We start from the raw sequence: 18,168 nt of genomic DNA on the forward strand, positions 1-18,168 counted from the left end.
AGCAGACATCTCCATTATTACTGCAGTGGCTAGGCTTGGTATTGGAGGTCAAGTTCCCATCGAAATGCATAGCAACTTGGTCTGCGATACCAAACCTGGCCACTGCAGTAATACTGGAGCTGTCTGCTTCCTCTAGAAATTAGTTCAGTGGGCAAGCACACTGGCCTGGTGAGTAGCTGATTAGTGGGGATCTCAGGCGACAGACCACAGCCAAACTAGTATTGATGACGTATTCTGAGGATCCACCTTCAATAGTTTAGAACTGGACAACCCCTTTAACACATCTACATTTTTTATAGCAGTTCACAATTACTACCCTGTAAAATATATATCACAAAGAGGAGCAACAAATAAAAAATTGCTTAAAATGTTAATTTGTATGCTACTTTCTGTGTGCAGCAGACACCACTTAAAATGAGTAGATGTCAGTCTAATTAACTATTTCCAATAATAACAGCAGAATAGTGAGTGCAGCTCTGGGGTATAATACAGGATGTAACTCAGGATCAGTACAGGATAAGTAATGTATGTACACAGTGACTCCACCAGCAGAATAGTGAGCGCAGCTCTGGAGTATAATACAGGAAGTAACTTAGGTGCAGTACAGGATAAGTAATGTATGTACACAATGACTCCACCAGCAGAATAGTGAGTGCAGCTCTGGGGTATAATACAGGATGTAACTCAGGAGCAGTACAGGATAAGTAATGTATGTACACAGTGACTCCACCAGCAGAATAGTGAGCGCAGCTCTGGAGTATAATACAGGAAGTAACTTAGGTGCAGTACAGGATAAGTAATGTATGTACACAGTGACTCCACCAGCAGAATAGTGAGTGCAGCTCTGGGGTATAATACAGGATGTAACTCAGGAGCAGTGCAGGATAAGTAATGTATGTACACAGTGACTCAACCAGCAGAATAGTGAGTGCAGCTCTAGAGTATAATACAGGATGTAACTCAGGAGCAGTACAGGATAAGTAATGTATGTACACAGTGACTCCACCAGCAGAATAGTGAGTGCAGCTCTGGGGTATAATACAGGATGTAACTCAGGAGCAGTACAGGATAAGTAATGTATGTACACAGTGACTCCACCAGCAGAATAGTGAGTGCAGCTCTGGAGTATAATACTGGATGTAACTCAGGATCAGTACAGGATAAGTAATGTATGTACACAGTGACTCCACCAGCAGAATAGTGAGTGCAGCTCTGGAGTATAATACAGGATGTAACTCAGGATAAGTACAGGATAAGTAATGTATGTACACAGTGACTCCACCAGCAGAATAGTGAGTGCAGCTCTGGAGTATAATGCAGGATGTAACTCAGGATCAGTACAGGATAAGTAATGTATGTACACAGTGACTCCACCAGCAGAATAGTGAGTGCAGCTCTGGAGTATAATACAGGATGTAACTCAGGATAAGTACAGGATAAGTAATGTATGTACACAGTGACTCCACCAGCAGAATAGTGAGTGCAGCTCCGCAGTATAACACCAGATGTAACCCAGGATCAGTACAGGATAAGTAATGTATGTACACGGTGACTCCACCAGCAGAATAGTGAGTGCAGCTCTGGAGTATGATACAGGATAGGTAGCGTAAGGTTTGTACACAGTGAGTAAACTCATTATGTACAAATATATTCTTTGTTATTGTGACTTGTGTGATACACTACATTGTTATCGGAGTTCGCAAGTCGCCCTAAGCGGAAGGAACATTTGGTGCAGCAGTGGCACACTGAAGGTTCATTGAAGAAAGAACACATGCAGATTATATCAATACATGTAAATTGTAAAATGATATGCAGAGGTGAGCATCTAATCTCGTCTTCGGGTCTCTGTGTGTTCGGCTCCTTCTGTAATGCTTATTGTGTTTAGATCATTCATCTAAAAGGACTTTGAAGAGTTTTATCAGGAAAAGAGATTACTTGATGCTCAGGAGCTTCAAAGGAAAACGTGCAGCAGGTCGAACCTCCACTTTTTGTACTGTGTCCTCTTCTGTGGCAGAAGGGCTACTGGACGCTTTAATGGACCAGGGCTGGGGGCAATTGCAATCTTTGCACCCCCATTTGTTGCCAAAGCCTCTGTTTCTATCACTACTAGTGAAGAACACACTTGGTAAATACTTAAAAAAACATTAATAACTTGACTACATTTTTTTCCTTCCTTGGTAAAAAAAAAATGACCCAGTTGCTCTCGTCTCCTGTTTGATGGTTTTTTCAGACCAGGTTTTGTAGGACTTGAGTCAATCAGCCATCACACTATGAATCCAATAACCTGAAACCATTGTCAGCAAGAAAAGGCAATTGTCATAATTCTAAGCTGCACTGGATTTCAATTCTTTGAACTGCAGGCGATTACCTGCACCGTCTTCTCTGGCCTATTTGCACCACGAGGGTCTACAATGCAATAACCATCAGCAGCAGATTCAAGGGAACATTCCCATTTACTTCGGTCTCTGTCTACAGAAGGCATCACAGCGCTCCGAGTAATGGGGTTTGCAGAAATGTATTATTAGAGAATTTCTTGAGTAAAAACTTCCAGTCATGTGCAGAAGAGTGTGAGAAATAATAATGTAGAACGCCGAGTCCTCCTGCCTTATTAGTGCCGATAATGAAGGTTTTCTACAAATAGAATGTTAGCTTCATGGAAGTAGATACCTGTGGGTCTCTGTAAGTTCTTCTGTACTAGGACTCTTCTTAAAGTACCATCCATGGCCGCCTCCTCGATATGTGACCGATCTCCAATGACCGTCCAGTACATCATCCTGACGTGCAGAAAGGAAAGAGCATGGAAAAATAAATATCACAGTAGATAGATGGATAAATAGATACATAGATGGATGGATGGATAGATAGATCCATAGATGGATAGGTACATAGATAGGTAGGTGGATAGATATGAGAGAGAGAGATGGTTGGATGGATGGATGGATAGAGATAGATATGAGATGGATAGATAGATAGATATGGGATAGATAGATATGGGATAGATGGATAGATAGGTACATAGATAGATATCAGATAGATAGATAAATAGATATGAGATAGACAGATTGATATGAGAGACAGATAGGTAGACATGAAATAGATAGAGAGATATGAGATAGATAGATAGATTGATATGAGATAGAGAGACAGATAGATGGATAGATAGATGGATGGATAGATGGATGGATAGATAGATATCAGATAGATAGATAAATAGATATGAGATAGACAGATTGATATGAGAGACAGATAGGTAGATATGAAATAGATAGAGAGATATGAGATAGATAGATATGAGATAGAGAGATAAATAGATAGATAGATTGATATGAGATAGAGAGACAGATAGATGGATAGATAGATGGATAGATGGATAGATAGATGGATAGATAGATGGATAGATAGATGGATAGATAGATGGATAGATAGATGGATAGATGGATGGATAGATGGATAGATAGATATCAGATAGATAGATAAATAGATATGAGATAGACAGATTGATATGAGAGACAGATAGGTAGATATGAAATAGATAGAGAGATATGAGATAGAGAGATATGAGATAGATAGATATGAGATAGAGAGATAAATAGATAGATAGATTGATATGAGATAGAGAGACAGATAGATGGATAGATAGATGGATAGATAGATGGATAGATAGATAGATGGATAGATAGATGGATAGATAGATGGATAGATAGATAGATGGATAGATAGGTACATAGATAGATATCAGATAGATAAATAAATAGATATGAGATAGACAGATTGATATGAGATAGATAGATAGATAGATAGATAGATATGAGATAGATAGATAGATAGATAGATAGATAGATAGATATCAGATGGATAGATATGAGATAGATAGATAGATAGATAGATAGATAGATAGATAGATAGATAGATAGATAGATAGATAGATAGATAGATAGATAGATGTGTGATAGATAGGAGACAGGAGACTTACACAATGTGGCATAAATGACATGATACCTGTACTCTGTGGCTCAGTACAATTATAACAATATCATATTTATTTTTTTTGTTCTTTCAGGGTTGGCATTAGTAAGAGAAAAACTGGGCAACTGCCCGGGGCCCCATCCCCAAAAGGGCCCCCTTTTCATTGTATGTTAGCGGCACCAACGCCAGTCACTAATACTAATACTACTGCTATGCTGCCTATGTCTGACTTTCACAATGTGCCATTCAGCAGCACTGTGTGGCGGCGCTGGGATTCATGCAGCAGTAGCGGGAAACCAGAGCTGTAGAGAAGAAGGTGAGGGCTGAGCAGAGACTGACGTCATGCAGATCCATGCTGGCTGCACTGAGCCTCCCACCAGTCAGCCCATACAACCTGCCATCCTCTTTTAGATCTCCCTCCAAAATGTCCTCACCCCCACTTGACCAGATAGGTACACAGCCAGGGTGAGGGGGTGAGTCAGGAGCCATCAAACAGTCGGTGAGTGCCGCTGCCTGACAGCCATCCCGAACTGGTGAAGCTGCCTGAAGGAAGGACCCAGTTCAGAATCAGCGGTGCCACCTGACCCAGTGCCACAGCCAGAGAGGGCGCCACACAGCACCATCAGGTGTTCATCTGAGATCCCAAGTACGTGCCAAATAATAATAAAGGGTACACTGATAGAAGATGCATGGAATATATACGAAAAGTTGTTTTCTTAATTTTAAGCACTTTAATAATGTTTTTTTTTCTATTATTTTCTTTACATTTCTTAGTCTCCAAAGTATTTATGACCTTGCAGTGGTTTGATTGTTTGTACAATATACTGTAGCATTTCAGTGTTGCAGTACATTATGTTTCTACATGCATCCTATTAAGACAGACCACAGGCACATCTTAATAGGCACACAGACATGGCAGCCTGGAGGCCTTCACAAGGCCCTGGGCAGCCATGTCACCCAAACAGCTCCCCATTATCCCATTTTGGGGGATGTGGTGCTGTTTGGGACCCAGAAATGCTATTGCAGCCATGTAAATGCCACTGTCATAATGACCTGTTTCAGCTGGGTGTCCACATGGCAGACTGCCTAGACCAGTCATGTTCAGAGCAGGCTTGGCTCCCGAGCCTTTACCATACAACCCCTAAACACATCCACTGTACATGTATGGCGGATGTCGCCAATGGGTAACATGGCAGAGTTCCAACCTCTGACACTGCCAGCGATCCTGAAAAGGAAGGGGCTGCGTAGGGTTATGACTTCTTACTTTTTTCAAAATATTAATTTTCCTGATGTTGTATTTCATGAACTTTTGCCTATATCTTAGTTTTCTGGTGTTCTTTTCTTTTCTCCCGAGCCCAATATAATTTCACTTTTGCCATATACGGAAAATAACAACAAATAATAGGAGTTTGTAAATTGTAAAACAGAATAAAGAAAAGAAGCCTATCCACTAGGAAAGGGTTAATGCCAGCTTGAATACAAGATTTTCTGTCGGCAAGGTTACTAGGTCAATGAGTCACAGAGGAGGGAGAAGTGCTGATAGTGATGCTCTAAATTCAGTTTATTATTTAAAATTGGTTTAGATCTTGTTAGCATTGTCAATCCTCATGTCTAATGGTTGTATTTTATCTTCAGATTTCATGCTTCAGGCTGAAACAACATCTCGTTGGGTGCGGAGGGGGGTTACAGTTTAACAAAATGAAAATCGGTTTTGAGAGTTATATGCTTAAAGTCATTGTTTGCCACCACAGGCTTTCAAATTAAGTCATCACACTAGCGCCGCAGCATGAATGTAGCACGGTGGGGACCTCAGAGCCTTCCAAATAAATGGAGTCACATGCAGTTCCCTGAGCAGCCAGGCAGCCAAGAGCGCCGCTGTGGAGGGAAAAGTTAGAAGGGGTGCAGTGCTACTCTGCTGCTGTGGTCTCTGCATGATCAAAATCACTGTCTGTCCCAGAGGCCTGAACCCCACCCATATTAAAGAAATATTATAATGTAACAAGACTTTCTAAAATGATAATAACCCTTTAATGTCTGAACAGCAGTGGCGTAGCTACAGAATGTGCAGAGGTAGCAGTTGTTACCAGGCCCAGGCGCCATAGGGGGCCCAGAGGCCCCTCTTTCACATAAGATGACCCAGTATTGTAAATGGCACATTGTAGGTAGGGGGCCCAACAGCTTCTAGTTACTTCTCTGCTGACCAGTAAGGATTGGCCGCCCTCAGCCCACCAATTCTGAGGATACGGAGCCTGCTTTCCTCCTTAGACTGTAACACCACCTTGAGGTTCTCAATTAAGGCTTATAGACCGGGGCTGTCCAGTTAGGACGACCTCTGTAAATGGTGTATGCGATGCAGTTTAGGACAACTTACCCTTTTTTGGGATTTACAGCAATCGCATAAGGTTCTCCCGCTATATTGGTGAGTAGCCGCGTGCAGTTGGGGCCATTTATTTGACCCACATTTATAGAATATCTCAAGCTTGCCCAGTGGGTGGTATAATAACTGAACCAATGCATGCGGGAGTGGTCTGTCCAGTAGATGTTTCCTGCTACCCAGTCCACAGCAATATCCCTGGGTCTTTTGAATTCAGGGCACTAGAAGACAAAAATCACTCAATTAGCAGTCGTAATGTTATACATTAATTACATTATGCCAGAAGATGCTATATCATATATACACACAGTAGCAGTCAGAGGCTCGGACGCACCTTTGCATTCCACACTTTTTCATGTTTGTTATTTTACTTTCTTTAATTCATATCGAAGATTTGAAAACCATGAAGGACACAGATGGAAGGAAGCAGCAAACAGAAGTGTTACACAAATCAGAATAGGTTTTAGATTTTAGATTCTCTCTCCTTTTGGTGTGATGACAGCTTTGCATCCTCTCTCAGCTTCCTCAGGTCGTCACCTCGAATGGTTTTCACTTAAAAGGTCTGCCTTGTCAAGAGTTAATTTGTGGAATTTCTTGCCTTCTTCATGTGTTTGAGGCCATCAGTTGTGTTGTGAAGAGATCTGGTTGCTATCTAATCCCATCCAGTCTTTAGTCCTATTCAACTACAGCTCTAATCCACATTGGATCAGCTAAGGAAACAGTTAGCTAACTTTTATGAATCCAAGTGTCCAGGTCCAGATAAATAACATCCTGGGATACTAAAGGAAACAGCGGAGGTAATTGCTCTAACACTTGCCATAATCTTTGAAAATTCCTGGAGAACAGGAGAAGTCCCAGAAGATTGGAAAAGGGCAAATGTTGTCCCTATCTTCAAAAAAAGGAAGAAGGTGCATCCAGGAAACTAAAAGCCTGTAAGCCTGACCTCTATCATGTATCAGGAAAGATGTTGGAACAACTTATTAAACAGCATGTATACAAATTGCTTGGGTGAGAATCGAGTAATTAACCAGAGCCAGCATGGGTTTCTAACAAACAACTCATGCCAGACGAATCTAATTTCCTTCTATGACAGAATTACCGACTGGGGTGATCAGGGAAATGCGGTGGATATAGTATAACTTGACTTTAGTAAAGCATTTGACAAATTATCTCATATATTACTTATTGAAAAAATGACCAAATATGGGATTTACCAGGCAATCATTGGTTCAATCACTGCCATTCATCAAGCACTTGCTGTGATTGGCTAAGCATCAGCCAATCACAGCCAGCGCTTCCAGGAGGCGGGGATTTTTCAATCCCCGGCCAGAAGATGAAGAAGAGAAGCAGTGCCGGGACCCAGGGAGAAGCTGCAGTGGTGTCGGAGAGCGCTTCTGAGATTTATTTATGACTTTTTAAATTTTTTTCGTGCAGCTAGGGCTTAGATTATAGCTTTGACAGTGGGATTTCTTACTGTCAAAGTTACATCGCACCGCACGAAAATAGCGTTTTCAAGCGATGCGATGCAACAGGGAGGAAGGCTCCATAGGGAAACATAGGCTACAAAACCTCGCGTGTTGGATCCTATTGCGGAACCCGTGAGGTTTTTGTGTCGGGTTGTTGCATGCTACAAAACAACGCATGTGTGAAGGAACCCATAGGAAAGCATGGGCTTCGCATACATGTGATTTATAGCATTGTAGTAATGCGGCCAAATCGCACGACTTTGTCGCCCGTGTAAAAGGAGGCCTAAAGGAGATGATTGGGGTGAGTTGCATTACAAAGTGAAGAATCAGCAGCCAACAAGTGTTCAGCACCTCTGGGAACTCCTTCAAAACTGCTGGAAAACCATTCCAGGCGACGACCTCATGAAGCTGATTGAGAGAATGCTGAGAGCGTTCAAACATGTCATCAGTAGAAGGGGTAAAATCTAAACTATAAAATGTATTCTGATTTGTTTGCTACTTCATTGCGTCTGTGAACTTCATAGTTTTCATGTCTTTAATATGAATCTACAATGTAAAAAACCCCAAAACAAACAAAAACAAGAAAAAGCCTGGAATGAAAAGGTGTATCCAAACATTTACTTTACGTTGAATAACCCATTTATTGGACCCCGGCCCTCTCACAGTTGCTGATTCCCTGTATGGAACTTATCCCTGTGACCCAGAGCATAGAATAAAATCACATGACACGTTTTCAGTGTGAATCTAGATTAGATGGGAAAATCCAGAGATCTGAGCGACTTCCAATGAGGCGCGGCAATAGGTGCTAGATTAACCAGGAGTCAAAGTAAAAAGCACCAGCTCACCACTAGTCCAAGGTACATCCAATGATAATAAAAAATTAAGATATATGTGCAACTAAACCAGGACAACAGCAAAAAAACCCAAAAGACCCCTACACATTTAGTACAGCTGTAAGGTCCTTAACCATCACATTATGTAACACGGATGATATAACCGCGGCCAACCAGCTCCAGCGCCATTGTTTTTAAGAGAAACAGACTCCAGCGGGCAGAAGAGCGCAAAACTGGTACCACCGAGCTACCAGATGAGGGCTCTAATAAAAGGACCATTCTAGTGTATTACTAGTGCTATTAATGCAGGGTTTTAGTAAGTCTAGAAGACTTGATGGACACTTTTCACATTCGACAGTTTTGGTATTCATTTTTTTGTATCTTTAGCCAAAACTAAGTCTGAAGCCAAAAAAATGTAGAAGACTTCCTTTTAGAATGTTTAGGCTCCACCCATTAAATAGTGCAATAAAATATTGAGTGTGAACTAAGTCAATGGGGGAAGCGGCATTGTATTATATTTCAGGTGTGTGCTTCTAGGGCTGTCCTATATGCCCCAAGTATCATCAGTACTGCAAAAACTCTACTTGATAGCCTCAGTCATAAATGTAATGCAGAGACGATTCAGTGAACTGACTAACAATAGCAGTTGGTACAGAAGAGCATTCTGGGAGAATTGTATGAAGGTGGACTAGACGGAAAATTAACAAAAACATTACAAAAAACCCCTCTCTATATAATGAACTTACAATTAAACCGCTGCTGGTTTCCTTCCCTCCTCTGCCATGAAACGTATTGTAGAAGATTCCTCCGGGGTTGAACTGCGTGCTCCATATAATCATATTGCCTTGGAGATACATGTCCATTCCCGTGATTCGAGAGTTGTGCGCAATGCGAGATATCTGCTGATGTTCCCTGTTGTATCCAAAGGGATATCTGAAAGCGAGGACCTCAGTGTCATTGGCGACATAGAGTATTTGTTCTTCTGAGTCTGAAATAATACCAGATATTATAATTATAGAATTAATGACTTTACTTAGCGCTAGGAGGACGTCTACGTACACGGAGCATTTATTACCAGCGGTGAGAGAACCTTTGGAAAGTTCTGTTTGGCTGGTTTGCCAAATTTTGGCAAAAAAGCTCAGTTCTGACCAAATTAGTTTGAACAGGAGCTTCTCCAATACCCCTGAAACTAGTGTATAACACTGTCTAAGAGACATAAAAGTTTTCTACAACACCTTTAGGTCTCCCAGGAGGGTATCTAACTATGTTTGAGCGGTTTGTAAGGCAAAGTTCATAAAGAAAAAAAAACAATAAGAACAAATGGAGAAAGCCGAAAAAAGAAGGAAAGATAAAGGGGAGAAAGAGAAGGAGGAAAAAGAAATGGGAGAAGGAGAAGAATTGAAATAATAGGAAGGACAATAATGGGGGAAAAGAGGAGAATGAAAAGAAGAAGAAAGGGGGAAAAGAGGAAGTAAACCAGGGAGAAGGCGAAGAAAGAGATAAGGGGAAAAAACAAGCAGAAAAAAAGAAGGAAAAGGAGGAGAATAAAAAAAGGAAACATGAGGAAAAAAAACGGAAATAGGTTTCCTTCTTTTTTCCTTCTCATCCTTTTTCCCTTTTCTTCTTTCTTTCTCCTTCTTTTTCCTATTTGTTTCTTTTTTCCTTTAGCGATGTTCGCCCTGAACCAAGATCTGACTATTTCGGTTTGCTTGACACTATTTGTTACATCAATGGCTATCATAGAGGTGGGGGGTCCACTGTTTTATCAGCCTCTGGGGGCTCATTGGGACCATCTACTAGATAGTTGCTCATTCATTTTAATGGGAAACATATAATGCCACATATATCCAAATGAAAAATATTTGATGCCAGTAAACCGGCACAAGCGCCTCGGTAGTTCAGCGCCTAAGTTTGCGCTGCGTAACTAATTTTTGGGGTAAGTAACTCCTCGCCAGGGTACGAAGTAGGGAATTGTGTAACATTTTTTTTCAACAATCTCATTTTTTTTCACGTAGTAGAAATGCACATAGAAATATAAATGAGCATTAAAAGTTTGTTGCATTACATTACAAGTCAGCATTGTTATGGGGAAGCTGATCCCGGCGTACAATCTATCGTGTGTGGTAGGACCCTCCAGGGTGCGTCCCTCTGGAACGGCTTTATTAGTTGATTGTGTTAAGTGTTGTATGAGACATATAACATATCGTTACGTCATGTCCTAAGTCGACAACAGCCTAGCAAGGTGGCCCCAGGGTCCTAGCACCCACGTGCCAGAAACAATTCAGACAGTTGCCCCGACCCACAATAAGAGAAGGGAGCGGTGAGTAAGTACATAACTACAAGGCAAGTTTTATAAAACACTAAAGGCCACATGAATTGTGTAACAATCAATTACCATCAATCCATTAATGTGCGTAGCATCTACACTCAAGGCCGGCGCCAATCTGGCCTCTATATGTCAACAGGGGTAAGAGGTGGCATATATCCATGTAAAGGGGGACAAAAGGTAGCATTTTTATGTAAAAGAGGGCAAGAGGTGGCATTATATGTAAAGGGAGACAAAAAATGGCATATCTAAGAGCGAAGTCAGTCGGACCTTTTTTTGCACGTGCCTACGTGCGCATACACTGGTTCCTTGTGTAGTGTTCAAATGTCCATCTTTTACAGGCGCAAAATACTCGCACCTGCAAAAGATAGGACATCCGTGCGCCAGGAAGGTCCATGCTGCGCGTAAAATATCCCCACGGGGTGTCCCCTCATCACTGCACCCTGTGACAGCACTGAATTCAATGAGTGGCTCAGGACTGCCTGTGATTGGCTGATCACACAGCCAATCAGACACAGGACTTTCAGGAGGCAGGGATTTCTAAATCGCCTGCGAGCCAAAATTGCTTTAGAGCAGTGCTGGCAGCCGGGAAGAAGACAATATATACACACACACACTTTTTTTTTCTTAACAGCACCCAGGGATGATTTTCAGGGAAGGGCTTATATTTCAAGCCCTTCCCAGCAAATCACTGTGGGGGTTGCCTGCATCCCATTGCTTTCAATAGGGCCGTCTGCAGTAGCATTGGCCCTATTGAATGCAATGGGCACCCTGCATCAATCACGCGCATTTTTAACATGCGTGGAGCGAGTTTTTTTGCACAACCATTCATTACATCCTAATAGGAAAAGTAAAGGGGTCACAACATCAATAATCAATTCTTAGCATGAAAAACCGTCTGAAAATCCACAATACATGACATAGTTCTTTTCTCAGAAGCCATAAAGCCTAGGAAAATAATTTGAATAGTGAGGAGAATCTACCCCAACTCTGTGTATATACTGAGGAGAATCTACCTCACCTCTATGTGTATATACTGAGGAGAATCTACCTCCTCTATGTGTATATACTGAGGAGAATCTACCTCAACTCTATGTGTATATACTGAGGAGAATCTGCCTCACCTCTATGTGTATATACTGAGGAGAATCTACCTCACCTCTGTGTATATACTGAGGATAATCTACCTCACCTCTGTGTATATACTGAGGAGAATCTACCTCACCTCTATGTGCATATAATCAGGAGAATATTACTGTCCTCTATGTGTATATACTGAGGAGAATCTACCTCACCTCTATGTGTATATACTGAGGAGAATCTACCTCACCTCTATGTGTATATACTGAGGAGAATCTACCTCACCTCTATGTGTATATACTGGGGAAAATCTACCTCACCTCTATGTGTATATACTGAGGAAAGCTACCTCACCTCTATGTGTATATACTGAGGAGAATCTACCTCACCTCTATGTGTATATACTGAGGAGAATCTACCTCACCTCTATATGTATATACTGAGGAGAATCTACCTCACCTCTATATGTATATACTGAGGAGAATCTACCTCATCTCTATGTGTATATACTGAGGAGAATCTACCTCACCTTTATGTGTATATACTGAGGAGAATCTACCTCACCTCTCTGTGTATATACTGAGGAGAATCTACCTCACCTCTCTGTGTATATACTGCGGAGAATCTACCTCACCTCTCTGTATATATACTGCGGAGAATCTACCTCACCTCTCTGTGTATATACTGCAGAGAATCTACCTCACCTCTCTGTGTATGTACTGCGGAGAATCTACCTCACCTCTCTGTGTATATACTGAGGAGAATCTACCTCACCTCTCTGTGTATATACTGAGGAGAATCTACCTCACCTCTCTGTGTATATACTGAGGAGAATCTACCTCACCTCCATGCGTATATACTGAGGAGAATCCACCTCACCTCTATGCGTATATACGGAGGAGAATCCACCTCACCTCTATGCGTATATACTGAGAAGAATCTACCTCACCTTTCTGTGTATATACTGAGGAGAATCTACCTCACCTTTCTGTGTATATACTGAGGAGAATCTACCTCACCTCTCTGTGTATACACTGAGGAGAATCTACCTCACCTCTCTGTGTATACACTGAGGAGAATCTACCTCACCTCTCTGTGTATACACTGAGGAGAATCTACCTCACCTCTCTGTGTATACACTGAGGAGAATCTACCTCACCTCTCTGTGTATATACTGAGGAGAATCTACCTCACCTGTGTGTATATACTGAGGAGAATCTACCTCACCTCTCTGTGTATATACTGAGGAGAATCTACCTCCCTGCTATGTGAATATACTGAGGAGAATCTACCTCACCTCTCTGTGTATATACTGAGGAGAATCTACCTCACCTCTCTGTGTATATACTGAGGAGAATCTACCTCACCTCTCTGTGTATATACTGAGGAGAATCTACCTCACCTCTCTGTGTATATACTGAGGAGAATCTACCTCACCTCTCTGTGTATATACTGAGGAGAATCTACCTCACCTCCATGCGTATATACTGAGGAGAATCCACCTCACCTCTATGCGTATATACGGAGGAGAATCCACCTCACCTCTATGCGTATATACTGAGAAGAATCTACCTCACCTTTCTGTGTATATACTGAGGAGAATCTACCTCACCTTTCTGTGTATATACTAAGGAGAATCTACCTCACCTCTCTGTGTATATACTGAGGAGAATCTACCTCACCTCTCTGTGTATACACTGAGGAGAATCTACCTCACCTCTCTGTGTATACACTGAGGAGAATCTACCTCACCTCTCTGTGTATACACTGAGGAGAATCTACCTCACCTCTCTGTGTATACACTGAGGAGAATCTACCTCACCTCTCTGTGTATATACTGAGGAGAATCTACCTCACCTGTGTGTATATACTGAGGAGAATCTACCTCACCTCTCTGTGTATATACTGAGGAGAATCTACCTCCCTGCTATGTGTATATACTGAGGAGAATCTACCTCACCTCTCTGTGTATATACTGAGGAGAATCTACCTCACCTCTCTGTGTATATACTGAGGAGAATCTACCTCACCTCTCTGTGTATATACTGAGGAGAATCTACCTCACCTCTCTGTGTATATACTGAGGAGAAACTACCTCACCTCTCTGTGTATATACTGAGGAGAATCTACCTCACCTCTCTGTGTATATACTGAGGAGAATCTACATCACCTCTTTGTGTATATACTGAGGAGAATCTACCTCCCCTCTATGTGTATATACTGAGGAGAATCTACCTCACCTCTCTGTGTATACACTGAGGAGAATCTACCTCACCTCTCTGTGTATATACTGAGGAGAATCTACCTCACCTGTGTGTATATACTGAGGAGAATCTACCTCACCTCTCTGTGTATATACTGAGGAGAATCTACCTCACCTCTCTGTGTATATACTGAGGAGAATCTACCTCACCTCTCTGTGTATATACTGAGGAGAAACTACCTCACCTCTCTGTGTATACACTGAGGAGAATCTACCTCACCTCTCTGTGTATACACTGAGGAGAATCTACCTCACCTCTCTGTGTATATACTGAGGAGAATCTACCTCACCTGTGTGTATATACTGAGGAGAATCTACCTCACCTCTCTGTGTATATACTGAGGAGAATCTACCTCCCTGCTATGTGTATATACTGAGGAGAATCTACCTCACCTCTCTGTGTATATACTGAGGAGAATCTACCTCACCTCTCTGTGTATATACTGAGGAGAATCTACCTCACCTCTCTGTGTATATACTGAGGAGAATCTACCTCACCTCTCTGTGTATATACTGAGGAGAATCTACCTCACCTCTCTGTGTATATACTGAGGAGAATCTACCTCACCTCTCTGTGTATATACTGAGGAGAATCTACCTCACCTCCATGCGTATATACTGAGGAGAATCCACCTCACCTCTATGCGTATATACGGAGGAGAATCCACCTCACCTCTATGCGTATATACTGAGAAGAATCTACCTCACCTTTCTGTGTATATACTGAGGAGAATCTACCTCACCTTTCTGTGTATATACTAAGGAGAATCTACCTCACCTCTCTGTGTATATACTGAGGAGAATCTACCTCACCTCTCTGTGTATACACTGAGGAGAATCTACCTCACCTCTCTGTGTATACACTGAGGAGAATCTACCTCACCTCTCTGTGTATATACTGAGGAGAATCTACCTCACCTCTCTGTGTATATACTGAGGAGAAACTACCTCACCTCTCTGTGTATATACTGAGGAGAATCTACCTCACCTCTCTGTGTATATACTGAGGAGAATCTACCTCACCTCTCTGTGTATATACTGAGGAGAATCTACCTCACCTCTCTGTGTATATACTGAGGAGAAACTACCTCACCTCTCTGTGTATATACTGAGGAGAATCTACCTCACCTCTCTGTGTATATACTGAGGAGAATCTACATCACCTCTTTGTGTATATACTGAGGAGAATCTACCTCCCCTCTATGTGTATATACTGAGGAGAATCTACCTCACCTCTCTGTGTATACACTGAGGAGAATCTACCTCACCTCTCTGTGTATATACTGAGGAGAATCTACCTCACCTCTCTGTGTATATACTGAGGAGAAACTACCTCACCTCTCTGTGTATATACTGAGGAGAATCTACCTCACCTCTCTGTGTATATACTGAGGAGAATCTACCTCACCTCTCTGTGTATATACTGAGGAGAAACTACCTCACCTCTCTGTGTATACACTGAGGAGAATCTACCTCACCTCTCTGTGTATACACTGAGGAGAATCTACCTCACCTCTCTGTGTATATACTGAGGAGAATCTACCTCACCTCTCTGTGTATATACTGAGGAGAAACTACCTCACCTCTCTGTGTATATACTGAGGAGAATCTACCTCACCTCTCTGTGTATATACTGAGGAGAATCTACCTCACCTCTCTGTGTATATACTGAGGAGAATCTACCTCACCTCTCTGTGTATATACTGAGGAGAAACTACCTCACCTCTCTGTGTATATACTGAGGAGAATCTACCTCACCTCTCTGTGTATATACTGAGGAGAATCTACATCACCTCTTTGTGTATATACTGAGGAGAATCTACCTCCCCTCTATGTGTATATACTGAGGAGAATCTACCTCACCTCTCTGTGTATACACTGAGGAGAATCTACCTCACCTCTCTGTGTATATACTGAGGAGAATCTACCTCACCTGTGTGTATATACTGAGGAGAATCTACCTCACCTCTCTGTGTATATACTGAGGAGAATCTACCTCACCTCTCTGTGTATATACTGAGGAGAATCTACCTCACCTCTCTGTGTATATACTGAGGAGAAACTACCTCACCTCTCTGTGTATATACTGAGGAGAATCTACCTCACCTCTCTGTGTATATACTGAGGAGAATCTACCTCACCTCTCTGTGTATATACTGAGGAGAATCTACCTCACCTCTCTGTGTATATACTGAGGAGAATCTACCTCACCTCTCTGTGTATATACTGAGGAGAATCTACCTCACCTCTCTGTGTATATACTGAGGAGAATCTACCTCACCTCTCTGTGTATATACTGAGGAGAATCTACCTCACCTCTCTGTGTATATACTGAGGAGAATCTACCTCACCTCTCTGTGTATATACTGAGGAGAATCTACCTCACCTCTCTGTGTATATACTGAGGAGAATCTACCTCACCTCTCTGTGTATATACTGAGGAGAATCTACCTCACCTCTCTGTGTATATACTGAGGAGAATCTACCTCACCTCTCTGTGTATATACTGAGGAGAATCTACCTCACCTCTCTGTGTATATACTGAGGAGAATCTACCTCACCTCTCTGTGTATATACTGAGGAGAATCTACCTTACCTCTCTGTGTATATACTGAGGAGAATCTACCTCACCTCTCTGTGTATATACTGAGGAGAATCTACCTCACCTCTCTGTGTATATACTGAGGAGAATCTACCTCACCTCTCTGTGTATATACTGAGGAGAATCTACCTCACCTCTATGTGTATATACTGAGGAGAATCTACCTCACCTCTATGCGTATATACTGAGAATATACTGAAAGAGTAAAGTAGTAGGGGTGCTACATTTTGCAGAGGGACATCGGTACATGCAGTCTGAGGAGAATCTAATGATCCTTTACGTGTATACATATTTTATTCCTCACTTTCTGAAGTAACCATGACTTCTGAAAGTTTTCCAAGCGAACAACAAGTAAACAGCTGAACCAAGTTAACGTAGGTGAAGCCGAGTACATCAGCTAGTTACTACATATCAACAAGTATGACATGAAATCTGAGGAAAGCAGTTCCCAAAGTGCAATAACCGGAGATAGTTATACTTATAATGTACCTTTGATGATGCAGCTGTTGTCCCTTTCTATGAAGTTTCTGTCACAGGAGCATCGGTGGGACCCCTTCAAGTTAGTGCAGTGGTGGGAACAGCTTCCAAGGAGTAAGCACTCATTGACATCTGCAACGAAAGAAACACTTCTAGAATAGATGCCAACACACAAAGCAGATACACCAATTATTATTATGGAAGCATCACTGGTTATATCAGCCAAAAACGTATCTGGTGCCGCAGGTACAGATGAAGCAAAGTTTAACTGGACAGTAATAACTTTCTGCAACAAGTTATCTTATCTTAGAGGCGTTGGTCTTGGCCAACCTCCGCTGACATCACATGCATTCTTCTGATGGTCTGCACTTCCAGTCCAAGCCGTCACTTGTTCTGTGGCATTAGTATTCAGTAGATGGTTCCAGCCCCTTTACGTAATAACAAGAGACGGACAGACCTAGAACCTCATAAGAGTGGAGCATGTGCAGTTCCAACATCTGAAGAAAGCATGCTCACTCAGCAAGTGCAGCCCAGTTCTGTGCCGTATCGTGCTGCCTGGCTGCATCTTCCATCCTCATCCTCTGTTTCCAGTGCCTCAGAGCAGTAGAAATAAGAGAAGTGGCGATAGAGAAAGCGGATGGAAGCTGCACACAGCTGGGAAACAGAACAGGAAGTGCGTGAACAGGAAGTGCAGGATGTAAGCAGTGTGCAGTGGACATACTACAGTGTTGTATGATGATGTATGACTATTTTTGAAATTTGACTTTGGTCTCAGAAAACT

The 18,168-nt window shown here is 42.0% G+C and overlaps 1 protein-coding gene across 1 annotated transcript in view; it reads right to left on the reverse strand.

Moving 5' to 3' along the window:
* LRP1B (LDL receptor related protein 1B) overlaps window positions 1–18,168 on the reverse strand; it is a 1,872,788-nt gene that overhangs the window by 96,889 nt on the left and 1,757,731 nt on the right. Inside the window, exons 77-80 of the mRNA XM_066577770.1 lie at window positions 17,400–17,519; window positions 9,386–9,627; window positions 6,338–6,561; window positions 2,668–2,774 (exon numbers count right to left, since the gene is read on the reverse strand). Of these exons, the coding sequence (XP_066433867.1) occupies window positions 2,668–2,774; window positions 6,338–6,561; window positions 9,386–9,627; window positions 17,400–17,519 (693 nt within the window). The remainder of the gene's footprint in view (window positions 1–2,667; window positions 2,775–6,337; window positions 6,562–9,385; window positions 9,628–17,399; window positions 17,520–18,168) is intronic.

Source organism: Eleutherodactylus coqui, chromosome 8 (genome assembly GCF_035609145.1).
Source record: "Eleutherodactylus coqui strain aEleCoq1 chromosome 8, aEleCoq1.hap1, whole genome shotgun sequence".
NCBI classification, from domain to species: domain Eukaryota; kingdom Metazoa; phylum Chordata; class Amphibia; order Anura; family Eleutherodactylidae; genus Eleutherodactylus; species Eleutherodactylus coqui.